A 27,486-nucleotide genomic window follows, 5' to 3' on the forward strand; every position below is an offset into this window, starting at 1 on the left:
AGATTTAAAACACTCAGGTACAACAGCAGACTGTAAAACATAACGGCATAATACTGGGCTATCATAACTACCTTTGTACCAAAACCTCATCTAGAAAATGCTTGCACTGCAGTCAAGTTGCTAGCAGTGTAAGCATCTTGGCTACTTCCTCAGATTTCCTTTCCGTTTTGGTTGGCAATACTTCTAAGCTTTGGTCTGTATTATGAAAATTTTAATAGAAGCTTAGTTTTCCTACTGGTAGTTCTACTTACAATATCAGCATCTCCATAAAAAGCTGCCAGGTCTAGGGGTGTTCGTCCATTTTTGTCTGTCTGATCAGTTGTCGCACCTTTCTCAACTAAATACTGAACCACTTCCCTGTGGCCTTTCAGACATGCCCAGCTCAAAGCTGTCAGTCCTTCTTTGTCCAGAGAGGAAATAGTTGCACCTGTAAAATGAAAATGAACTTTGTTACGAAGATGTCCTGTTTAATAAGCAGAATTACCCAACTCACAGAGATGCAGTCTCTGGTACAGCTGTGCCGCCTTCAACCACTATTTATTTTCTACCTTCAGAAAGCAGAAATTCCACAGTGCTCAAGTGTCCTTCACAAGAAGCCACCATAAGTGGAGTTCGGCCTTGCTTGTCGCTTAAATTCACATCAGACCCATGCTCCACTAGAAGTTTAGCAATCTGAAATAGAAAACAGCAATTTAAAAATAAATCAGCAAATTTTAGCCTTAGGAGAATGAACTTTTAAAGAAGAGGACTAACATGTTATTTATAGCAACCACTGAGAAATCCGTTCGCAATTCAGAGCCTTCTCCAGATAGGAGTGACCAGCACGAGGAAGGCTCTTGACTTTTAAGGTTCTCTCTCCATTAATATAGAAGCAGTATAAAGGATGTGAAATTGCCTCTGTTCTTGGTCTAGGAAATAAAATATTTTAACTCCCATGTATTATTTTTCAAGTACATTATAACCAAGGTTGTCATACAGTTGATATACTTTTTAATCTTTTATATAAAATCACAGAATTGTTTGGGTTGGAAGGGACCTTAAAGTTCACCTTGTTCCAACCCCCTGCCATGGGCAGGGACACCTTCCACTAGACCAGATTGCTCAAAGCCCCGTCCAACCTGGCCTTGAACACTGGCAGGGATGGGGCAGCCACAGCTTCTTTATTTACCATAATCTATCACTTTAAATAACTTAGAAATGAGCTTCTGAACACATCCCTTTGGTGTTGATGCTAATGCATATTAGAAAATTTAATTTATAAAAGGACTAGAAATGGGGGGAATCAAGGACAGCTTCCCAAAGGAATCCATTTAATTCATGAAGATGTGTCAGACCTGCCAGTGCCCCTGTCGCACTGCACAGAAGAGTGGAGGAATCCCCCGCCTGTTAGCTCTTGTCACAACGGCTCCACGTTCAAGAAGTAACTCGCAGACTTCCAGTTTCCCTCTTCCTGCAGCAGCTGTCAGGGCTAAAAAAAGCATTTTCATCAACATCCTCTCTTTCCTCTTTTACCACATCTTTTAACACATGCACATTATGTGAGTGTGACTGAATCCCCCAATCTTTCAACTCTGCTGCTCTATAGTATTTCCATAACTATTTTCAGCCTCCAGTGAATTAGTCAGAATCAGATTAAGTCTATAAACCATAGAGTGGGGGGAGTGGATGATTCTCAAAGATAAGAGCTGTATCATGCGCACAGGTTGTAGCTTAAAAGGAATCTTTATGAACATTTTAGATAAACCCACCTGTCTGTTCTAGTTTCTTTTTCATTAATCATTTTTTTCGAGGCAAGAAAGCTTCATCTCTTTCTATCTGGCCCTTCCTAAAGGTGAAGATGGAAACGGCTCTGGGATTCAGCAAAGGGACTGTAACTCGAGTTTCAGGAAGTATGGTTTACTTGATCCCTAGCTGTGATTTATTACAAAACATCAGATATGTAGATCCCTGCAGAAAGTCTCTATCTTGGACAATTTAGCTTTAGCTTCATCCTGCACTAGTTAAAACTGTTTTCCCTGTTTCTCATGGTGAAAACCACAGCAGGTTATGAATTAATAGTTCTAATTCCTGCATGTTAACCCTTGCTCTAGACTTTAGGGGATTACTGTACATTTTCCAGTACACATGAGACATCAACATTCTAATCACCTTAAAAATCTTTCTTTGAACAGAACAGTGTATATTGTCAAAACCGAGTGCTCTTGACCTCTATCTAAAATGCATTAACCTTGCAGCTTTTAAACAGACAGATACTATGGGCAGACCCTTCTTCAGCCCTGTCTGAAAACACCAGAGCTATCACAACTGCATATACATACCTACACACACTGGACACAGAACAGCCCAACACAGTATAGTAGCAAATGTGTCCACATAGCACAGAATTAAAACCACTGTTTTGATCTTTTAGACACTCACACGATACAAATTACTGCACATCTGTGTTCACAATATATGGCTTATGAGAAAGCAGGTTTCCATACGTTCAACACTAATATTGTGTTACTCTACTCAGTACCGTAACACTTAAGTGTTGCTGTAAGGCTGCACATTTAAACAACTTGCCACCTTCTCCTAAAGCTTATCATACTCCTGCTTTTCACTGTGACACTCACTGAAGGTCGAAAATAAAAGTATATTCCCCATCATGATTTTTTCCCCTTTTCCCATCAACTTACTGTGTGTTTTAAATGGCGCTTGAAATTAAGGTGGCTTTTTTTGTTGTTTGTGTTAAAGCATCATCAGTAATGTTAACACTGTTTAGAAAATGGGTTCATGTGCTGACTTCTGCAAGAATCAGCAAAGGACTCACCCCTCCATTTTCTAAATCCTAATACCATAGAGTTTCCCACAAGAAGCGGTTCAAATTGTGCACTTCTTGTTACTCTTTTTTCAGCATTTTCAAACATGACATTTATTTTTTTTTTTTAATTGCAACAAATGCTGAAAGTAAATGAACTTACAAACACTGCAGGAAGCAGCAAGTTCATTTTTTTAGGACAACAATATCTAACCAATTCACTCTTTACCAACTGATATTTTGCTATGTTACATTTACATCAACTGTTTTGATCTGAACTGGAAAATAACTCTTACAGATACCAACATCAAAGGCAAAACAAACCATCTCATTCAAAAACTTCACATTTTTTATTCTGTCAGTAGCAGCATTTTAGCTCACAGTGTAACTAACATTACAGCAACAATATAACTCCCTATACCTAACCCAGATATAAGATGACTGAACAAGTCCTCCAGTCAGCTTTAACAACATTAGGGCTAAACCCTGCTCAGGAATTCCAACTATTCTACTCCAAAGCATGACTGATCTCCCTAATGGTACTCTGCAAAGGTTGAGAGCAACCAGAAAGATGCTATTTTCTACCACTTTTAGTAGACAGTAAGTTATGCTCAAATTAGCTAACCTGTATAGAACATATGAGGCTGGAAAAACATCTGAGAGATGTCTTTAACCTAAGATCATTTTTTTGCAACTAAGATTAACGTGGATTTTGAAAAGGGTAAACTAAGGAAATGTAGGTAACACTTAAAGTCTTCCATTGAGCATGCTCACACTTCATCCATTATATGACTTTTTTTTATCTGCACCACTTGAATTTGCTATTTAACTTGCCTCAGACCTGTACTTCATACAAACATGGCCTTCAGCAACATTAATGTGATAAAATACTGGGAATGGCAATGATGATCTCCAGCTGTCTGTCCCTCTAAAGACTCACAATATAAAACGCCATTGAAACATCCTCCACAATGAGCAGAACCAACTCAGGATTCAAGCAGATAACAGCAGTACAAATATATGAACAGAAACAAGCTGTTCTGGAACATGTCACTACATGAAAAGGAATGATCTTAACGTTTGTTCTGTGCTGTTTCAACGTGTGATGGATTTTCCCTTTTTTAAAAACGGCCATTCACAAAACTGTGCTCCTCACTCTATCTGCCTCATCCTTCTAATTTTATCACTATCCAGTTCCACACCATGCTCCCATTTACAAAACAGATTGCAAAGAACCATTCAGTACAATGCAAACATAACTTCACCCACACATGCAAAACTGTGAAGATTCCAGCAGCATATAAATTAGAATTCTTTCCACACAAATTTTGTACATTCAGTAACTGAATATTCCACATAATGGTAATCCTCTGACTACCCTGACTCACTCTGCATGTTTTTCTTGTCCCAAACTTACTACCTATCTATCTATCTCAGAGATATCTGTCTATCTCAGAAAGCACAAAAATGCTGCAGGAAACTGCTCATAGTCATCTGGACTCAGACCTTCACCATTTTCACGCTGCATAAGGAAGCATTTACTTAATGAGTAAAAATTCTCCATACATTAAGCAAGAACTTAAACACAAAATGTTGCCAAGAAAAATTAAAGGAAAATTCATTCAGAAGGAGAGGTAGGGGTTTGGGAATTAATTGTATTTGCAACAAGAGTTTCTGCACATGCACAGGAATTAAGAACATTTGCTTCTCCAGTATGCGAAGAGGTTGCTGACAATAATTAAAAGAGACAGTTTTCACACCTGCTTGTGCAATCTCAGCTTTTTAAATGAAATTGAGATGCTACTCATATGGTAAACCAGGAAAACTTTCAGCTGCAGCCTACAGTCTGTCTTTAGAAAAATATTTGGCATTTCCCACACATAACAAAGGCATGGCTTTTCATCCACTGTCTCATTAGAACAAATGAGACAACTGCCTTGCATTTCTTGCAAACAAATGAGATTTAACAAAAAAAAAAAAATTAAAAACCTCTCAAACAGATAATCCTATGAAATTCTACACTGCAGCTTGAAGCACTGTATTTCCACATATAATTTCCAATTTAATTAGGAAGTCAGTAATTTTAATATAAAATAATTCTTCTTTCCAATACATGAGAGGACTAGATTTATTAAGTTAAAAACTCTATACTTAGACACTGCATTTTATTATTAAAACTGGTATTTCCCATGACTTTTACCACAGAAAATTAAGTTTAAAAAATCAGAATCTCTTACTTCTTAAATGAGCAACTCTAACTGGGGAAAACATGAGAAAGGAAATACCTGTTTCTCCCCATAAGGCATCAGTGTCATTGATGTCTATTCCATGATCCTTTTCCATTGTCAAGATGTAACAAACCACCTGTCAAAAAAAGTTAGCAGAGATGTGAGTCACTAAACCATCACTTGCAAGACATAGCAAAGGATAGAAGATTTAAAACAATGCACATGAAACAAAGAAAATGAATATATATTGTTCATAATCATAGAATCATAGAATCATAGAATAGTAAGGGTTGGAAAGGACCTTAAGATCATCTAGTTCCAACCCCCCTGCCATGGGCAGGGACACCTTGCCCTAAACCACGTGGTCCAAGGCTCTGTCCAACCTGGCCTTGAACACCACCAGGGATGGAGCATCCACAACCTCCCTGGGCAACCCACTCCAGTGCCTCACCACCCTCACTGTAAAGAACTTCTTCCTTATATCTAATCTAAACTTCCCCTGTTTAAGTTTGAACCCATTACCCCTTGTCCTACCACTACAGTCCCTAAGGAAGAGTCCCTCCCCAGCATCCTTATAGGCCCCCTTCAGATACTGGAAGGCTGCTATGAGGTCTCCACACAGCCTTCTCTTCTCCAGGCTGAACAGCCCCAACTCTCTCAGCCTGTCTTCATACGGGAGGTGCTCCAGCCCCCTGATCATCCTCGTGGCCCTCCTCTGGACTCGCTCCAACAGCTCCATGTCCTTTTTATGTTGAGGACACCAGAACTGTACACAATACTCCAAGTGAGGTCTCACAAGAGCAGAGTAGAGGGGCAGGATCACCTCCTTCGACCTGCTGGTCACGCTTCTTTTGATGCAGCCCAGGATACAGTTGGCTTTCTGAGCTGCAAGCGCACACTGCTGGCTCATGTTAAGCTTCTCGTCAACCAACACACCCCCAAGTCCTTCTCTGCAGGGCTGCTCTGAATCTCTTCTCCACCCAACCTGTAGCAGTGCCTGGGATTGCCCCGACCCAGGTGTAGGACCTTGCACTTGGCTTGGTTAAACTTCATGAGGTTGGCATTGGCCCACCTCACGAGCGTGTCAAGGTCCCTCTGGATGGCATCCCTTCCCTCCAGCGTATCAGCCGAACCACACAGCTTGGTGTCGTTGGCAAACTTGTTGAGGGCGCACTCAATCCCACTGTCCATGTTGCTGACAAAGATGTTGAACAGGACCGGTCCCAACACCGATCCCTGAGGGACACCACTCGTTACAGGTTTCCATCAAGGCAAGCTCAGTATGATTTTTAGTATAACTCAAAGATGACTGAATGTTATTGAAAGCAGTTTAAAAAAAAGCCCAGTGCCCTTCTGTTAACTGGTTCAGAATGTTTTGCATTATTGTGATTTAACGAGCTCCTGTGTGACCTACATATACCACAACAATCAATGCAAACTATGCCAGAAATAAAAATAAAGCATCCCAGTCCTAAAAACAAAGAAAGATGGACATTTTCAGGTAAGAGTATTTATGATTAATGTGACCTATTTTGCTGATATTCAGCAGTTGACTGCTTTCATTTGAGTCACGGATAGCAACTGTTATGAGTGAAGGAATTATCCATTAATTCAAGTTAATCATAGTTCAGAATCCTCAAATTTATACTGCAAGACAATGATGGCTTATATATTATACAATAATAAATTAATTGCACATAGACATTGCTACATTTGAATCATGCAAACAACTCTAAAGATCAGATCTTAGAGCAATTAAAAAATATATTTAAAAGAACCTAATACTGAAATGGTTTTATTGAAGAGATTTTTAAGTTTCCATTTTTGGCACATCACAATACATACACAGGAAAACCCATCAGACTAATGTGATCTTTACTCAAGTATCTTTACTTACCAATTACTTTTATATCAAGGTTAAGGTTTATTTTTCCAGTGAAACAGAAGACATACTTGTATTACCTAAATATCTAAACCATTTAAAGTATTTCTTATTTACTTTCTTTTAGTGTTCATTTACTGAATAGTACTGTAATGCTGACAAACATGTATCATATACATACATACAACACCAAATTTCTATCTTAAGTGACATGAAGCTCAAGAAAGCTGAAGTCTATAACCTGACATGTGCACCAGGTTAAAAATTTAAGCCTGTCCAAGTATGTGCAATATGCAGTTTGTTACAAAAACTGTAACAATATGCAGTTTGTTACAAAAACCAAACAACCCAGAAATCACCCTAAAGGAGAAACAAGCTAGAGTGGATCACAGATACAGAATATCATCATTACCACTAGAGAGTTAAGACAACTTCCAAGAACAGAAAGGAAAAAAATAGACAGAAAATTACATATAAACAAATCCTGATGCAAATAATATAACTGGATAGTTAACTACAGCATTTACAACTGCTGCTAAGAATGCACACTGCTTTAAATATCAGAAGTTTCAATAGTTCTGCTCTCCAGACCTCTTAAAAATAGCTGCAAGCAGTGTTGTACAATTCTGATAAATTCAAACAGATTTGGACATATTTGAACTACCAACCTACCTGACAGTGTCCCATACTGGAAGCTGCTGTTAGAGCTTGTTGCAGTGCCTGGCTTCTTCTTAATGAATTTTGTTCTTGGGATGGAGCTATCCAAGCAACATTGAGCAAGTATTCAAGGATATCACGATGCCCTCTCAGTGCACTATGGACCAAAGCACACTGGCCCTTCTTGTCTACATAGTCAGCCTGCATTGGGTGGGGGGGAAAAATGGTGTTCAAAGTTAAAAAGTAAAGTGAAAGGCCATGAGAAGGAGAACTCCTGAGCACTGCAAGAGAGCAAATGTCACTTCTATCTTTAAGAAAGGCAAGAAGGAAGATCTAGGGAATTCTAGGCCAAACAGCCTCACCTTAGTTGCTGGGAAGGCAATGGAAAAACTAATCTTGGAAAACACTTCCAAACACATGAAGTACAAAAAGGTGATCAGGAGTAGGGCTTACCAAGGGGAAATCATGCTTAAACAACTTGTCAGCCTTCTACAATGAGGTGACTGGCTTTGTGGATGAAGGGAGAGCTATGGATGTTGTCTACCTCAACTATAGTAAGGCTTCTGACACTGTCTCTCAAGATAGTCATGGACAAGCTGATGAAGTACACACGTAAGTACACAGTGAGGTGGACCCAAAACTGGCAGAATGGAGGGGCCAATGGGTTGTGATCAGTGGCACATGGAAAATGCTTCACGGAAGCCTGTGTAGATGTTCTGGACTCCCCCCTACCCTGCCCCAAGTTAATTATATACTTATATAATCAACAATTTTCTTAGGTCTTTGCATGATTTTTTTGACTGCAAACATTGCAATCTTTATGCATCAGCTTACCTTTGCGCCTTTTTTGCACAGCAGTGAAACTATGTTCATGTGACCTGCAGCAGCTGCATAACTAAGTGCTGTCATCCCATTTTCTGAAGTTCCATCAATAGCAGCTCCAAATTCTAGTAGAAGAGTGACCACTTCTTCATGTCCAAGGTGCGACTGAACACACAGCACTGGAGCATTATTTAATACTTCAGTCCTGTAATTCACATTTGCTCCTGCCAAGATCAGCAGTCGACTCACCTAAAATTCGATTTAAACAAAACAACTTTTTATTCAGATTTGTCTAAATTTTTTAAGAGACTTTGATATCTTGATTCAAATACTCGTATGTTACTCCCCAATTTTGATGCAGTACATGAAGACTGGTTGTAAAGGAGTTCAGTTACAGACGCAGAGTGGTGGCTCTTTTTCTTCTAAATGGTTACATTAATTTCAGCATTCATCAACAGAGTTACAGCACCACTGCTGCTGAAGCAGCTGAAGCACTGATTGTACATGAGTGCTTTATTTTCTTACCTTCACATTGGGGGTATAGATGTTCCTCAGCGAAGCAAGGGCTGCAGACAGTCCATCAGTGCTATAACCAATCCATAAGGCTTGAAGATGACTGGAAGAAATTCCAGTCCTTTTACTGAGACCCTAGCAGAAGAGACATAACAGGAAATCTCTCTATAGGATTAGAAATACTATTCAGATCTACAACTTACCAGTATAAAAAGAAGTTATCAATTTTGTTTGTTAATAATACCAAGTATTTTGCATGAGCTTCTAACAAATTACTAAAGCAACTCAGAGGACAATCTCTGTGACGCATTCATATGAATAGGTCATAAAACCTATTAAGCCATAAGCTTTACCTTAAAAATGTGAGCTTTAAGTATATGATGACCAAGTTCCATAGTTTGTTGGCGGTTTAACTTTCCCTCTTGTCGAGAAAACATGAAAGCCAGTAGAGCATGTCCATTCCTAGTAAAAAATATTGAGAACTGCTTTTATTCTTTCAGTAAATATCTTAACACATCTCTATGCCTGTCATAACAGCTCAACTTTCTTTGTCAGACTACTGAAACACACCACTCCATCTAAACAAAACTCTTTCCATAATGCAAAGAGAAAAAAGGCAAATTTCAAAGTTGAAACACACTCCTAATATTTCTTTACTATCACCTCATCAGGGGCCTATGTCAGAACCAATGTAGCTTTCAACACTGATCTGCAAACTGCTCCCCTTTTGTCTTGTTTCATCTCACAGTACACTGCAGGTACCACAGATAAAACACAATTCTAGAAGATCTGAATCCTTTTGAAATTTGAGATAAAATGTATATTTAGTATTCAAACTATTATATAAAAGATAATTGCAGTTATTTGAACATAATTTACTACAGGTTTCATTTACCTTGGCTCACATAAGAAGTCAGTATTTTCACCATCTGCTCTCCAAACAAGCCATTCTCTGAAGGAAGGATGGCAGAACATACGTGTTTTGTCACGTCTTTTTATCAGAAAACATGAAAGGGCTTCCATCCTTTGGCTGAAGTCTTCCCACTGTTGTTCACCGTTTATTTGTCCTGCATTAATAGCTTGGAAAATCTGGTCATCTGTCATGGGATGTAGGGATGCCAATGCCACATTTAATATTGGCAGGGCTCGCTCAAAAGCAGAGTTTGTCATGAACTTCATATTGCACTGTAGTAAGTACAGCTCTGATAGAGACACTGGAACAACCTTGTAGCTTGCACTTTTGATTACTAAGTGACCTTTTTGGAAAAGATCCAGAGTGAGTTTCAAATAGAGGTAAGATCCCAGGCTTCTCATGATCAGGTGGTTACTCACTTTCCCGATAATAGCTGCATCAGCTTTCCCATTTAAAGATATGTTGTTTATAATTTCCTGGCTGTTATTAATTCTGTACTGAATATAGGCATTCAAGTCATCATGAATTTCTTTGTTATCTGGAAAATTGTCCAGAGATATTGCAATAAAGGGCAGTGAACTTACTACTTCCTATGAGGAAGAGAAGAGGAAAAAAAAGAAGGAGATTAAAAACAAACAAACCCAACACACAGGTATTACAGTATTCCAGCACTAAAAATAACACGTCTCTGCTATATTTCTCTTCTTTAATGAGCACCAGATAGATTAAAAAATTTCAGTATCTCTGTGATGGCTTTGCTAAAGCAAACGTGCTCTGATTTCACCACTTCTTGTATTATCAATTCTACTAGCATACTCAAGAAAGTGATTCAAAACAAAAGAGGCCTCCAATATCATACTTGTGCACTGTAAATAAACATGCAACAACAAAGGAAGGAAGGAAAAAACCCAAACCAAACCAAGAGACTTTACTCTGAATTCCTGTAAAACCAGCCACTGGAGTAATCTCCCTGGGGAAGTGGTGGACAGACTCAGCTGTACAGGATGCTGGGACATCTAGTCTAGACTGTGTTTTTGCTGAGAAAGGTGGGACCAGACGATCCCTGAGGTCCCTTCCAACCTGGTATTCTATGGTTCAGTATTTTTCATATTAATGCAGCTGCACCAATATGAAAGATCACTTGGTCTTTGATGATAAGAGAAGAGTTAAAAGGTGTTTTTACCTGGAAATTAGTTCTTACGGTCACAATGAGCTTCAGCCAGGGAGGAAACTTACAGATTATGCTTGTGATAAATGAAGAAACTGTGTCACCATAATCAGGTTTATGAAATTCAGCATCATTTAAACCATCTATCAAAATTATGTAGTCTTCCTCAGGAATTTTCCGCTCTGAAATATGAAAATAAGAAAAAAGGATGAATACAGATTTTCCTACTGAGTGAGGTATTTTTAATCCCCAAATTTTGAGCATTCAAGAAATAAAAACCTATCTTTATGTGCCACAATACATCTTAAGGATTCAGGCATTATTTAGGAGACTATAAACATTAAGAGATAAAACAACACTGCCATAAAATGATTAAAAATAGAAGCAATCACAACAGTGTTTTTTACTGCACTATTATTAAAGATCTATTTCACAACTGATTTTAAAAGAGTTAAAAGATTAAACAAGGCTGTTAACATAAGAGATGCAGGTATATGGGAAGAGGGCATATGTAGGTTATTTAAGCTATTAGTTAATATTGCTTTTAATTATTAGCTATTTACTTAAAACTTATCTTTAATTTGACTTACCAAACAACAAAAAAACATTTACAATTTGCAAAAATCATAAGGCATTGGTTTACACTTCCAGTTCTGAGGAGAAGAGGTTATTTTGCAACAGCTTAAGAAACTAGCAATATTCATTTTGAGCACTTGCTAAGGATGAAAATCCCAGGGGTACCATAAGATTTGCCAATAGATTTCACAATAATTTTGTTGACTGTCAACAAAATTCAAGAACTGCAAACCAGTTTTCATGAGAATGACACATGCTCTGTTCACACATCGGCAAATCTCCCCATCTTGCCATATATCAAGTACCTGCTCAAGCTGGCACATACTCTGAAGCTTGCTGTTTTCAAGGAGCTTGCTAGATATTTTTCTTAAATATGAAAATCATGTTGTTACACGTTTTCTTGGAAAACTGCCATATCAGTTTTAAAAGCAAGCAAAAAAACACATCCACTCTGCAGGTGTTTAGTGCAGAAAATTACGAAACAAAGAAGTGTGACAAAACTCAAACGCATCTGAAAACAAAATCCTTTAATGCAAATGTGCCAACCTTAACTTCAGGCTACAAAGGTATCCTTGAGTTTTCGGGGGGGGGGGGGGGGGGGGGGGGGAAGTTTCCATATCTTTAATATTAAAGTTTAATAGAATTTTATTTAAAAAAAAATAAACAACTGTTCAAAAGCTACCTATTATTGTTACAACTACCATCATTAAGGAATCCCATTCTCCAGTAGTGTTTTGCTTTATTTATTTCTCTTAGAGCATTAAAATACATATTCTTAGATTTTTTTTCACTTTTTGTGCAGTTTAGATTCAGTTTCCAAGACACTTCCTGCTTAACCTACCTTTCCTGAGGTTTGAAAGTGGTTCCAACACTCCCCTTTTAAAAGCTGCTGCTGGATCTTGGACACACGATCTCAGGCTAAGCATGCTTTGTAAGTGAGGCTCTTTTATTAGAAGATCTCTGTAGGCTGTTAGTTGATTTGAACGACAAAGTAAAGCTGCAACACTGTGGACGAATTCTGGTACAAGACATGTGTATGTGTTGTCAGCTTGACAGTAGTGATACGCAACGACCTGGAGAATTTAACAAAGAAAAAAAGAAAGTGTTACCCCTTCAATACATACATTGGTTACGTGTTAGTCTGATTATTGTAAAAGTTTTACTGATTTCTCTTTCAGCTACAAAATATTTTTCAGTGTTAGAATAATTATCCAACTCCACAAGTGGTCTCAGATGGCCTCTGTCAAAAACACAGAAAGGAAGGTAATGGAATGGATTTTGACCTCGTAGTGCATGCAAAGAGGAAGTGAAACCAAAATATCAGATTCTGGCAGGAAAACATAGTAATTTGAGTTCATATGATTTGGATACAGTAGGTAAACAGCTAATTAGTTAAGTACTGTAAGAAAAATAACTTGAGGCTCTGACTAAGCAGCCTATTAGGTATAATATAACAGCACTGGGTCACACACTATAGCGACCCAAGGAATCACTTGATCATCATTAAGGCAAAAAGTAAATGACAGACAGCTATTAAAGGCGTACTCATATAGCAAACAGGGAAAGAGGGCAACTGGCATTATTCTGCTTATCACAAATGCGTGTGTTAATTAAAATGTAACGCAGGCCATATTTCTTTGAAAAGAACAAAACCCCAAGGAAAACATGGTGTTCACAGTAAACAGTCTGCCCTCCAGTGTTTTTGTAACATCGTTTCCAAATAATACGCATCACCTTAAAGACTGCAACAATAACCTCCTCATGTTTTTCTCACAACTATTGGCATAAAGCATGCAATTCAGATATCAACAATTTTTAATAATTAGGCAAAAAAACCCAATTATCATAATAACCTAATGCAAAAATAACTTTTGCTAACTTCAGACTCTCAGAGTATGGAAAATAGAAAGACTACATTCAGACTCAACCTGTATCATAGAATATAGATGGTTTATACACAGACCAAACACTTTATCATCTTTTTTCCCCCCAGAATTTTGCCTTTGGAAGGTACACTGAGCATCTACCTGTAGAGAACACATGGCCCTTTTTGCAAGTAAAGAATCTCACCCTCCCATACACACATAAAACAGATGTGAAATTTTTAATGTTGACTCTAAGAGCAAGCAGAATTCAAATAACAACTTGAATGGTAGAAAAGGCAGGTAGCTGGTTTCACCACTCGTAAAACGTACCCATCTTTTGGAAGTGTCCAAGGTTACTGCCTGTTCTCTCACCACTGACCACTAGCATGCCCAGGCAACTTTGCCAAGCAGACTGTCTGCCCCAGGTTAGAGCCCTTCTAACATACTGAAAATCTATTAGTAAGTGAAACTCACCTTTGAAGCAAGGCGTCTCACAGAATCACCTGTTTGATTCTGGTATTCAGGAGTACTAGGACAATTCAGTGTCTTTATTGTACTGCTACCATTTGATGGAGGAGCAGATGGGGATAACTGACTTAAGGGAATCTCCTGACAGGAATCACCACCTATTTTTAAAAGACAACAAATACAAGAGAGACCAAATTTGCTGATGGCAGATTGTTTTCTAGGAAAACATCACAGAATATATTTACTGCTAACGCAGAAATTAAAACTGAACAGTAGCATTAAAAGCAGCCTGCAACTAGTCTGATAAATACAGGACATTAAACATCACAATTTTAAAACAATTCCACTGACTTCTAGATTAAAACTATAGAATTACTGAAAGCAAACTATACTGACGTGAAGAGTTTCCTTATGAAAATAGTATATACGACTCATTTAAACCAATAGTTACTATATGACTGAACTCTTGGGAAATATAAACAATATATCATTATTATTATTACTTGAAGTGTCAGTAGAGGAAGTAGCAGTAACAACAGTCACACCATCCTTCCAGTTAAGGTAGGCACTGGATGGCTCAAGTGACAGAATCCTACAGATCACAGCGGAAGACAGAATGGGTTTCTCCATAGCTTTACTATTGCCTCTACTGAAATGCTATGGAAAATGCGTGGTACTGAAACATGTATGGTCCACAGTGGGGAAGAAACACGTCACTTCTCTCTTTCCATACTAATGGGAGAACAAGCTACTAAAGTCACACTATCAGAGTTTAGGGTACACACTGCCTGACAGAAGGAAGAGATTACATATAAAGTCTCCATTTACCATCTCTTTTGTTTGCATGAGCCCCCACTATATTATCTGGAAGGTATTTGTCAAAGCATGCAATTTTAACAGTTTCCTTTCCTCACTGCAGGGAACAAGGATTTGCCAAGAAGCTGATGAGGCCCTTAAGCAGAAAAAAAAAACCAAACAACAAGCTCTTGTTATCAGTACAATAACCCAAACAATTACTCAGAAAAGGAACATACTTTTGGGGCATGAATTAGGGATATTTGAAGCTATTTGCCTCATGCGACTTCCATGGCAGCTCAGTGCCACCAGCCGTGAAATAACTGCAGTCTTCCCAAATCCCACATTTCCAGTAATAACTGCTCCCCTGATCTCTGCTGGATCAGTATTCTTCAATTTTTCTTCAACTGCTTGAAACAGCCATTCTCTTCCAACAAATACTGAGTCTGTTGTTATGCTTGGCACTTCAAACAACAGTGGCTTCAGCAAAATGTCTTGAGGCTTATACGGGATGAAAAGAACTGAGAAGAGATGGCAGGGAGAAAACTTAATTAGAAGAAACTCGACATGCAGTAAAACAGCACTGTTTCAGAAGATCACTTCATTCAGTGACCTTGTTAATAGTGTTCCCTCAGACTTCTTAGAGCTTTCATCGTGAAAACCTTACAGACCAATTTGCTCAGCTCAGGTCACCTCTATAATTCCTATGTGAATTAAATTCTAGAGGAGAGAAGCCACAAGCATAAATCTGAGGAGTTTTTTTACAACTGAAGTGAGTTAGTAAGTCACAGAATCCACAAGTTTTCTTAAAAATGCATTAACAACTCTATAAATGGGGAAGTGCCAAACATTCCTCCGTTAGAATGAGCTACACTGCTGAGCATTTCAGTGTCAGGTCTTCAGATCTGACATTTACGGAAAAACAGAAAAAGGTACAGAGAATAAATATTTTTTTTCTGTTTTAACCCTGTATTTTTAAAGTAATGTGGAAAAAAAATTACTACTCTGTAGTTCTGTACTTTTGAAGCCACAAGAACAGAAATGACACAGCACAGCTGAAAGTGTAGTCATGTTTGATTACTTTAATCTATACGTTTGGCAAACATCTCAGAAAACCTATAGAGTATAGAACAATTTGGCTTTGGTTGCATAAAACACATTAAAATTTACAGAAATGATAATGTGCACTAATGTAATGCTCTGAAGATTCATTAACCAAATCTAATGTTACACAAATGCTGTTTTAGCATTCATCTACAACTATGAAAAAATACAAATGAAAGAGGACACATAGCACCTATATATGATCAGTTTTACTAAGAATTTGCTTAAATTGTTCTGCTTTATTGGTTGCAACAGATGCACTCACCTCCTTGACCAAACTTGTGGTAGTTTGGTTGAGGCACTCTTGGATTATGTTTTCCCAGGTGCAAGACCTTAAATTTGTCCTTGCTGAACTTCATAAGGTTCTTGTTAGCTCACTATTCCATCCTATCCAGGTCTTTCTGCAGGGTGGCTCTCCCTTCCAAATGTCCACTTCCCCACTCAGTTTGGTATCACTGGCAAACTTCATGAGGGTACACTTAATCCCATCTTCCAGACTACTTATGAGCAGCATTGGGCCCAGTATTAACCCCTGGAGGACCCACTGGTGACAGGTCCCCAGCTGGAAAAGGAGCTGTTCACCACCACCTCAGGGCGCAGCCAGTCAGCCAGTTTCCCCCACCACCACAGAGACCATGTGTCAGGACTGTAATGCATCAGTTTCTCCAGGAGGGGGCTGTGGGAAACCATTTCGAAAGCACTGGGACAAACCCAGGTAGACAACGTCCACCATTAGCCTCACATCAACCAGGCAGGTTACTTTGTTACAGAAGGCAATCAGGTTTGTCAAGCCCGATTTGCCCTTGGTGAATCTGTGCTGACTTTTCCCAGTCATGTGCTTCATTTGACTTATGATAGCCCCCAGGACGATTCGTTCCATAACTTTTCCGGGGACTGAATTAAGACTAATGGGCCTACAATTTTCTGGATCCTCCTTTAAGCTCTTGTAGATGGGGGTACTGTTAACCTTCTTCCAGTCTTCTGGGATGTCCCTTGATCTCCATGACTTCTCAGAGATCAAATATGTATTAGTCATAAATAGGATTAATGGTATTAGATCAGCTGTCTTTTTCTAAAACAGCATTCTGATGACAGCCTCCTGAAGATTTTAAATTCAGCATAGCATTTCTTAAGTTGCAGCACACTCTTACCTGAATGTCACATGATAAAATGTAGCAGTGAAGAAAAAACTCAGTAGTTCCTGAATTAGTATTACAGAATTTCAATCTGGAGATGCACATGATCAGCACTACATTTCCAATGCACGCTTAGATAAACAATATACTGATTTCTTAATAAAAGCCATACATTTAATTTTTAACCTCAGCATTATGCAGGGAAAAGTGTAAGCAAGCATATTATTTTCAGACATATTAAGTGATCTGTAAGGAGCACTCTAAAATAACACTTCGGGCGGTAGGGGAGTTTACAAATATCACAAAACATCCATGTTACAAAACTAGTGAAGAACTGGTATGACTGTGCCAAGACAGATGCAGATGTAAACATGCATACCTTTACTTTCCTGCTGCACTCTCCCGCCAGCAGTATTGTGCCAAGGTAAGCGAATTGAAGTGCGTAAAGGAGTATTTCTTTGTCCATCCAAATAACTCAGATCTTCAAGTTTGGTTGAACTTGTTGCTAGAATATTAAAGGATTGAAGCTTATTTTTCTCTCAGCATAAGTTACAAAGAGCATTTCTATTTATTACCATTCTTTCCTCAACACAGTACTTTCAGATAAGTTTTTCTAGACAATGGCAGTGGTTGAAGTCATTTAGAATATTTACAAAATGCTTTTCAATCAAGTTCACTAAAGGTTTAGTTGGATTCTTTCCCTTGTAGGTGGCCCCCACATCTGCCTTAACTTCCTCACATGGTAAACAGTTCTCCTGTTAATACAGTTTCCTTTTTTTACCATGAGAACCACCATATCAGTGAGGTCAGAAGTGTTATGAGCATGTTCAGATATTAGCTGCTAGGACTATCTGTGAGGAAACATTTACATTCTTTTTGTATTAAACGCTATAGAATTCTGGATAACATTTTTTATTTTCTTCATTGTTTAAACCAAAATGATAGCTATACAAAAGAAGAACTGAAAATCCAGAGAATATATTTGCTGAGTTATATCGCAGATACATATTTTTTCACCAAAAATGAATATTCACATTAAAAAAGCAGTTTTCAAATTGATACCAAATCCAAAATCTTCCATCTGTTGGAGGGACAACACAGCAGGGCATAAGCAATTCAGATTTCTGGAGTGCACTGACAACAACTTCCTGACATAGGCCAGCAAGAAGCCAAAAAGGAAAGATGCTCTATCCATGAACAGATATTTTCTGCTTCCTCCCATGTCATATCCTAGAGTCAGCAGAACTAGTGTCCATCTCCAGTTTTAGACAGACATGCAGATCAAGTATGTGGGAAAATCATGAATCATATACAAGCAATTCAAATGCTCCAAATGATAATCGGAGCAGAACACATGAGCTTGACATATGCCACAGAACTAGAATATCATCTTCATCACGTTCATGAACTAGAAAGTTTTCTTCAGTGAGAGAATAACAGAAGTCCAAAATAGGAAGTGAAACATAGTAAAAGGGGAAAGAGTAACAGCAAGACACAATTCAATGATTCCTAAAACAACACTCCTGCTTCTCTAGCAGGGATTGGAGGTGTGACAACTTCCAACCCCATGTTCATCTAGGAAAAACTTCTTCAGTCACCCTTATCTGCAAGGATACTGCAGATTAATTATTTGATTTCTTGCACATGTACCACAATTATCCAGTTTTTAAAGACAGAGACTTAGCACTGGCACTCAAAAGCCCGTAAAAAGTTATTTACAGCTTAAAAGCAGGTTAGATTTCACAAAAATCTGTAGCAAACATCTCTGCACCGTCAGATACTGGAACATCTAAAATCAGGATAGTACATTTCCTTTGACATGGGACAGTCCACACAGAGCATTAACTTTTCAGCACTATAAAACCACAGTTTTTTTAGTCCCCTGTGAGCCTGGGCATAGTATGTTGCTGTAAAATAACCCTTCAGCCGCAGAATTTTGAAATAATGTGCTATTAACTTTCATGGTATTTTAAAGCCTCAAATTACCTTTATTAAGACTGCCGTGTGTATTTCACTGTCTTTCATAACATTTCATGAAGCATTCTAAATGTAGGAATGTTTTTTATTGTTTGTTTTTATAAGCATTGGATTTTGGCTGTTACTGACAAGTCTTAAGTTCTTGTTAACACTTACAGAGCTGCACATTAGCATCTTTTCCTGTTGCAGTTCTAGTATATTACAATTTGTTGGACTTCTCTGGAATAAAACACATTATATACTTCCTTCCTCTAAATAGACTTCAAGTCAGAAGTGCTTTTTCAGAGATTTGCTTATTTCACAACACTTACAAAAAGCAACAGTAAGGCCTCATATGTATCTATCAGAACTGAAAAGACTCACATTTTCTGAATGAATGGTTCGACTAAAAGGCAGAACTTCACATAGCGCTTTAAAAAATATGTATGTCACTTGTTGCACAGAGATCAAAGTATGATTTTGGACTTAGATTTACAGATCTAGCAAATCTGAGTGCACACAAAAGCAACCACCTTAAGGATTAGTTGACATTAGATACAGTCCTAGAATGACTGATGGACTATTTAAAGTATTGCAAAAGTCCTAACTAATACCTACTAAAAAGCACTACAAAAGCCCTCTGTATGACTACTATAACAACTTAGGTAATGCTCATCTAGTCAGTTTAGAACATACTTTTTTCATTTTGTCCTATAAAAATACTGTCATACTAACAACATAAATTCAACAGACAGATTCAACAGAAATGTCCTATTATTAAAAGCATAATTTGTTCTACCTCAGAACTTTACCTGCAACGGAGTTTGGACGAGGCATTATTAAAGAGCCAGTATTTTGAGCATAAGGAACGGGACCCTCTCCTGCTGGTACTTCCTTTGGCAAATTCTCAGCAGATCCAACTCCTTCCTCTTCTGCAACTGGTGAACAGTTATCTGTTCTTCGATCATGACTAATCCCTTGATGTTTTCCAGCTCTGAAACTCCCATCCTTGCTCCATTCCAAACTGGATCCACTACGATCATCATTTTCTGATGAACTTGTTATAGTTGCTGAAAGAGGAGAAAAAAAACCCAAACCCAACTAAAGTACACATCAGAGGAAAACAGTACGCTCATGTTAACGTAATTTTTATACTCAAATAGCATTTGGGGCCAGTAGATATTCAAGTATTTCTTCACTGGATATTTTGTTAATTTTAAGGAATATTATTTATCTAGAAGAGCCAAGTAACACAGCTTCTCAGGGTAGGAAAAACACACCTGAGAAAGGAAGCAAAAAAATTGTTCTGAAGAATCCAGATGTATCCTTAAGTTTATATAATTTGTGCTGGGAGGAATAAACAAAACAAACACAAAATCAACCACCAAAACAGTTATGACTTTATAAAAACATACTTCCCCAAAACATCTCTCAACTTCATTTAAAAATTAAAATTCTGCAATAGATCTTGCAAATTTTCAAACCATTCTGTAATCATGGAGACGACAAAAGCTTACTAAGAAGTAAGAATAGCATCTAGAGCAAAAGCAAAATTTAAATGCATCATTTTGATAATCCAAATTTTTAAAGACTAGTATTTTACAAAAATAATTCAAAATTCAATTCTTTGAAAAAACTTGCACAGTTCTTCCAAAGCTGGGAGGGTTTCCACAAGCCTTCTTGTGACAAACGTCCTGTATGTTTGTGAAACAAATGATAAAACTTCACCGCTCTTCAGAGACCTAGCTCACCTCACATAGATAGTGTAGCTACATTAGGATGGCAGGTGGTTTTGGATGCTGTGTTACAGAACAGTGGTTTTCCACTGCTGTAATGATTCACTAGAGGAAAGCTAAAACAACACTGTGTTATCTGGAGTGCTCCAAATATTCCAGTTTGGTGGCTGAGTGTTATTAGAGTGCATCTTTAGTTCCTCAAGACTGTAGTTAATCAAGACCGCCTGCAATAACTGAAGGTGTGAAGAATTTATACTCCTGATAACCTACTTAAGTAATGTTTGATAAAATTAGGCTAGTATGCTTGCATAAGAACACTGCAAATATATACTGTGTTTAATAGTGAAATTACTGTTTCATTTAAAATGTTTTCAATACTTAAATTAAACTCTCACAAAATACCTGAACAACAAATATTTATTACAGGTTAAGCCAACACTCAATGCATTTTGAACACTTGAACGCAACAGAGGAAAATATGAAATAAGATGAAAGAGCACTGGGATTACAAAAACAAAAAACCCAAACAAACCACCCCAATGCCAGTTCAAATATCATCTATGTAAACTGTGGGTCCTCCCCAGGATAAAATTTTAAATGTTAAAAGTATGGATGTGGTGATTCTACATTCAACTGACCAAACCATTAAGTACAACATTCCACCATATTAGACTGCTAACAAAATGCAAATGCAGACTGCTCCTTAAAATTCTGGCTTGTCCCATCAGAAGCAGCACCAACTATTCTTCTTCCACATCAACTGCACGGCAACTTCAGCCTTGCAGGATGAGGAGGTACTCGCACAACTTTGCATTCTTCCAGCTTAGGCTCACATTCATAAGAATTTAAGATCTGATGCTTAAATTCAAGAGCTCGTATTCTAAGAAATACCAATAATATGACATATATTTTATAGGCAAGAGAAGAAAAAAGCTTTGAGGCATCCCATTAACCTTTGCACACAGCTCAGATTGTACTACCATATGACAAATTTATTTCGTTTTTATGATGGTGTCAAAAAAATCTGGCTCTTCCTGAAGCATGAAATATTTAAAACTATTATTCCCCCTGGAGTGAAATGTAGCATGAGGAAACCTTGCTGCTCAAGACTTCCATACTGAAACAGCAGCTAGTATCCAGCAAAGCTTACATTTTGGCCAGTAGCCCAGTCTTTTCTCCTACTTAGCTCATTGCTGAAGATTAAAACCTGCCTCCACTACTATTATGTCAAACACAATAGAAGCAAGGAAGAATTCAGCTACAGCAGTAAAACATTAGAAAACTAAAGGAAACCTGAACCGTAAGTAAAAAGAGGGAAAGGCAGAAAAGACAGATTTCCCAGCAGAGTCTGCTGGCCCAGAAAACATAATGGGAGTAGAAATACAATGGAAGCCCACATAAGCAGCAAAAAAGAGCAAGCTATTTTCATGGTTGGATGAACTCTGTCAAAGACATCAGAAAACATATACTTGCTAAACATTATTTAAAATGCACATTTATTACTAATAACAAATTTCAATGCACGGAAACGTCTGTATTTAAAAAAACAAAAGCACTGGTCGTTTATCAGAGAGATGCGTCTTATTTCTTTCCTTGGTTTCTTGGCATTATAGATGGAAGGAGTGCTGCCATGGGTTGCCAATGGACAGGGCATGTTCAAATTCTCCTTGAATTTCAGACATAAGTGACAGCTCTGCAGAGCTGTGGCAGATGATTTTAATACTGTCCCATGATCATGAACCTTATATATTTCACTGAAGGACTGACACAGGCGTTGCCCCCCTCACCCTCCTATCTTCTCTAAGTTTCCCTCCACTGCTCTCGCACTCATACACTTCACAAGTCCACCATCCTCTCTTCTCCTTGTATAATAAAGGACTTATTTTCTTCTTTCTCCCATTTTTTAAACCCCTTCCTTTTAATTAGTTCAATAATCAAATTTTATCACTGGGTTCAAAAATACTTTCTTAAAAATACTAGTAGTTAAAAAGTTATACAATGGATTATACAGTTGCCATACCAATATGCTATTTTAAACACACATAAAGCTAGTTCTGACCTCATTTAGAATATGGACATACTCAGACTATTTCAAGCTTGCAAATCATGGGTAGTAGGTTTATATCAGTATCTGTATTTTCCACTTGAGAGAAGGGAAGCTCTCACTCAAGAACAGGTTTTAAAAAAGATTAAAGAACACAACTCTACCCTATTTACCTTCCTTTCTGTAAGGAAAGAAGGAACTCACTCCACTCCAAAACCAGCAGCTGCTTGGATGCTTAGTCTTGGATGAACTATGCATTACTGATACTGTGCATGTATTTATGCCAAGACTTCATAAAATACCTACATAAGAAATGCATCTTCTGTGACATTTAACTGCATGTACAAAACATGCATGCATCCCTCTCCTGGGCTGCAGCACCTCCCAGAGGAGCTCAGTAAGGCTGAAAATATGTAATTAACAGAGAAATAGGATCCTCTTTTCCCCTTCTGCATCACATACCAGAGAAGCAATTTAGTGTATTAGTAATGCCAATATTTATATTCACAGTGATGTTCCTCTCACTGATATAAACAAAAAATGCATGCAAAACAGGAGACAGTCCTTAAAACTTAAAATTTTTCTGCAAAGTCAATGAAGTTTTTCAGTGCAGTACCACTTCAAAAAAATGAACAATCACACTGGTTTCAATCTCCAAAGAGCTAAGTATTCCAAACCAACATGACTTCACTTTTTATAAAAAGGCAACACTCAGCACGTGGAGAAGCCTTAAAAGTTCCAAATTTAAGAAACATGCCTAAGCAGAAATGCCTAATAGCCAGTCTACACATCACTTCCAGCGCTAGTAAAAGCTTAAGATAGGTGCATTTATAAAGATATAAGTATCTTTGTAATCATAGCCTATCTGGGAAACCTGTTTTGTTTTAATGGCACAACTCTCTCAGACCAGTTTGTCACTTGGAGAACTGATTCAAATTACTCTATTAAAAAAGCAGAACCCCTATAAAGTATTTTAAACAAGGAAATGACTAAGGTATATTGACAGGTAAGTATTTTTTGCAGCCAGAGCGATTACTATTTTTTCTAGTCATATATCGCTCTATTTTTACACCAATATACTCCCTCGTACAGTCACGTCAGTTTGTTTTATACCTGCATCAGTGTAAGCAAAAGAGGAAACCCTAAATTCTGACAAAACCTACAACTAACGTACTCTGTTCTCAAGTCAGGCAATGACTGAAATCTATAAACCCAAGAGCAACAACTCTGATATACCTTTTCATTTACATCAAAATATTAATGCTAGCTCAAAACTAGATCCTACACAAAATTGACCATGGACAACGGGTTTTATCAATCTACTATGGAATAAGTTTACAGAATCATTTTCTAAAACTGAAGTGCTTAAGTGTTATACAATGAGTCTTCTGACCCATGAAGAACATCTCTTTCAGGGTAGCTGCTCAGTAAAAATAATGTTATGTCATAGCTTATGACTATCAATTCATTTTATAATAAAATGCAAGAACATCTATAAAGTCAGAGTAAAGTGTTATCAACTGTGTTATGAAAACATGTATTATCACTACTTATCAAGTACTACACCAATTGTCATCATGGTAGTATTCACAGTGACAGGCAGAGACCACTCCACTTGGAATTCCTCCTATAAACAAGTTGTAATCAAAAAGTACCAAGTTCACAAAGACGATGACATGTCGTAAGTTGTTTTGTCAAATCTAGGCATTTGAGATTTAGAATTGCTTCCCTTTTTCAGCCTCTCTAAATTTAGCCCACCTTTAGTCCAGACTTAAACAAAACTGAAAGCTCACTTCTGTATATTGAGAAAGCATCTGGTTAGGGGCATTCTGTGCTTTTGTTGGTAAGCTTCACAGATGTTACAAAATCAATTTTAAAAGGGATCAACTGGTTACGGAGTCAGCATTAAAAAAAAAAAAATAAATCTGACCAAACCAATAAAGAAACCTTTCTACAACAGTTCATAAACACATGAAAAACATGCTTTTCACATCTCAGCCTGACCTTTCAGAAACTAATACTAAAGCAACCACCTGGGTTCCTGAAGATACAGCGGTACAGACGAAGTCCCACTAGGGCAAGGAGCAGTAATATGGAAGATGGCACAAACGAGGCAGCAAAGAATTCAGCTCTTTCCTTTAGTACAAAACAGACTTACTGAAATACTCAGTGAGTTGGTAAAAGGAGCTATGTAACAGTTGGTCTGTGACGGCAGCTGCCTCTCTAAAAATAACAGTCCCTATAAGAGATGCATGTATAGCCTTGGTTCAGTCATCTATTTAGCAGAGGACCACACAATTTCACCTGTTCCATGATGCCGCATTTTAGCTTCATTTTCATGCCCAGTACTCAAAAGTTTACACTAAGTTTAAACAGCTTGATTTAGGTTATTTTCATAAGAAGTAACATCAATTATTTTTTCCTCAGCTGGAAGGGAAACCAGCTTCAAGCTATGCTGGGCTTCACCATTACAAAATGCATCACAGAGACATACATAATGGAAAATGAGAAAAGTAGAAGAAAATCAAAAATGGAGAGAAACAGAGGAAGTCAATTATTTTAAAGGAAAACATGGATAAATTAGAAGTGCACCAGGAAAACAAAAGAAGACAAATGCACACCTAATAACAGCAACAATTACAAAGAATATGATTTCAGTCTTTCAAGTACTGAGGATTTGAAACAGGATCCATGGACAGCATAAAAATGACCACAATGATAGGAAGCAGCTGTTCAGATTTGTACTATTAAGATTAATTTGTATTAATTGCTTTACTAGTTAAGATCCTTACCTATAATTCCACTGTCTTTGCTCTCCAGCGTGGAGCTCGGGCTGCTAATGGTTCCACAGGGACTACCCTTGTTAGCGGCTGTTTTGCCAACACAGCTATTGAGAGTGGAGCAGGGACTATCAGTGCTAGGTGATGTAGTGCTGCTTGTGAGGGTGGAACATGGACTCACTCCTTGACTGGCTACTGTACACTACAATGTGAAGAGAAAGGAATAGTTATTACACAGGAGGCAGTACACTACTGTACAGAAAATTAGAAACATCAAGGTGAAGCACAGTAAGAACAAAGCAAAGAGCCCATTTTTCAAGCAAAAACTTGAAGAAGCTTTATCTTTACTGAGAACCATAATGACATGTTTTCAGCTTAATCTTAAAAAGTGACCTCTGAAGAAAAAAATGGAATTTCACAGTTCAGTGGAAGAGTTGCAGTGAGGCAGATTTCTTCTCTATTAAACATCTTACTGGATACCCTTCTCCTCCACCCCCAGTATTTATACTTTGGGTTAAAAACAACAGAACTGGAGTCTTATTCACTGAAACCCAAACTGATGCACTAAGATTTATGAGGCCTGGGGCTAAAAGTGGAGAGAGGAAGGGGAAGAAGGAAAGGTTGGTAGTTACTGTGCAGCTTTGGTTAGCAGATGAGTTTCTTATGGATAGTAGCTGCTTGCTTCTCCCCAAGTCCTCTACCCCCAAATGACAGACTGTGAAATGGAAGTGAACATCTCAGGGAAAAAACAAACACACACACACCCCAAAAGCATGCTCCTATTTTAACAACCCCCTGACATTTTTCATTCTCATAAACCACTGAGAACAGAAGGTAAAAAAAAAAGTTCCTCCTAAATACTAAAGGCAGAGAGAACCCTGAAGCTATTCACGTTCATAGTAGACTAGGTTTAACGTCCAGAAATGACGAGAACCTAATCTTTTTTTTTTTTAAAGAATGCAAAATCAACTCACAGTTTCAAAACAAACAGACAGACACACTTATTATAATTAATTTACAATTCCACTACCATATGTCTACTAAAATGGATTCTGTTTTGGTATCAAGTCACTGCAACCAGCAAACAGATGAATTAACATTAGTCCTCTTGGAAACAGAATGAACATTAAATGTATTATTTTCCATTATCCTACCATGACTTCATTTTTTTCTTCTATATGAGCAGAAGTTGGGATCCCTTCTCCCAGTAAAAAACCCAATCTTGTCATCAATTCTTGTGCTGCAGGAGAACAGCTCGAGTCTTTATCAGGCTTTGCTTTGGAATAGGGAGAAAAAAGATGGTGAAAATTAGAGTCTTGCATATATTTTTGTTGTGCTTGCTATGAAAAGGATGTGACACAAGTTCTAAATGTCCAAGCTTTTCTGGTTGAAAAAATATTTGCCACTAAAATATGTAGGCCTGCCCCATTCTCAGGTATAAACAGTCAATTAATTAAGGAGCATCATTTAACCACTCAGAGAAACAGCAGAAATCCTCAGCTATAGCACTGCTGGTTGCGGTACCTGCCGCCTGATCCTGCAAAGAGGGAAAACCACAGGAGCTTATGCTGCTACTTCCCAACGAATGCTTCTGTGCATGGCACTCCTGAATGTCAGCACCATGCAACTGGAAGTAATAGGGACATCCAAACAGTTTTATCAGTTCAAAATTTGGAGCCTTCATGCAACAAAAAGTTCCAACGGATAAGGAAGAATGAAGAAGAATGTAGAAGGGGAGAGAGATGTCAATGTATGGATTTGCTGATGAAGTTTAAAAGGCACACAAAGCCTTTTAGCTGCTCTACCTTCTACACTATCCACAAGCAGGGCCAGGGGAAAGAAAAAGAAATAATAACTAAAAAAGGCTGAACTGTCCCTTTTACTTTGGTCTTTCCTTTACGGCTTTGCTAAGCCAAATGAGTGTCAGAACAGTGTTTACTCTTCATGAAGAGCACATGGCATCTAACCACATTACACGCATTCAGTGGTATTTGTAATAAATAGCACATTTTTTCCCAAGCTGCAGACTGTAAGAAAAACATA

At 37.8% G+C, this 27,486-nt stretch overlaps 1 protein-coding gene across 10 annotated transcripts in view; it reads right to left on the reverse strand.

The window, feature by feature from the left end:
- TANC1 (tetratricopeptide repeat, ankyrin repeat and coiled-coil containing 1) overlaps positions 1-27,486 on the reverse strand; it is an 85,934-nt gene that overhangs the window by 9,102 nt on the left and 49,346 nt on the right. For 8 of the 10 annotated variants that reach the window (XM_030487620.1, XM_030487616.1, XM_030487615.1 and 5 more), the window contains 17 exons: positions 26,598-26,719; positions 25,456-25,645; positions 19,696-19,953; positions 17,307-17,432; positions 14,927-15,208; positions 13,899-14,050; positions 12,401-12,632; positions 10,999-11,165; positions 9,798-10,405; positions 9,256-9,364; positions 8,915-9,037; positions 8,402-8,638; positions 7,583-7,768; positions 5,086-5,164; positions 1,335-1,468; positions 549-672; positions 252-427 (listed from right to left, as the gene is read on the reverse strand). In XM_030487620.1, coding sequence (XP_030343480.1) covers positions 252-427; positions 549-672; positions 1,335-1,468; positions 5,086-5,164; positions 7,583-7,768; positions 8,402-8,638; positions 8,915-9,037; positions 9,256-9,364; positions 9,798-10,405; positions 10,999-11,165; positions 12,401-12,632; positions 13,899-14,050; positions 14,927-15,208; positions 17,307-17,432; positions 19,696-19,953; positions 25,456-25,645; positions 26,598-26,719 — 3,305 coding nt within the window. The remainder of the gene's footprint in view (positions 1-251; positions 428-548; positions 673-1,334; positions 1,469-5,085; positions 5,165-7,582; positions 7,769-8,401; positions 8,639-8,914; positions 9,038-9,255; positions 9,365-9,797; positions 10,406-10,998; positions 11,166-12,400; positions 12,633-13,898; positions 14,051-14,926; positions 15,209-17,306; positions 17,433-19,695; positions 19,954-25,455; positions 25,646-26,597; positions 26,720-27,486) is intronic. The other 2 variants (XM_030487618.1, XM_030487619.1) reach the window with 2 other exon arrangements.

The sequence above is a fragment of the Strigops habroptila genome, chromosome 5 (genome assembly GCF_004027225.2).
Source record: "Strigops habroptila isolate Jane chromosome 5, bStrHab1.2.pri, whole genome shotgun sequence".
Taxonomy (NCBI): Eukaryota; Metazoa; Chordata; class Aves; order Psittaciformes; family Psittacidae; genus Strigops; species Strigops habroptila.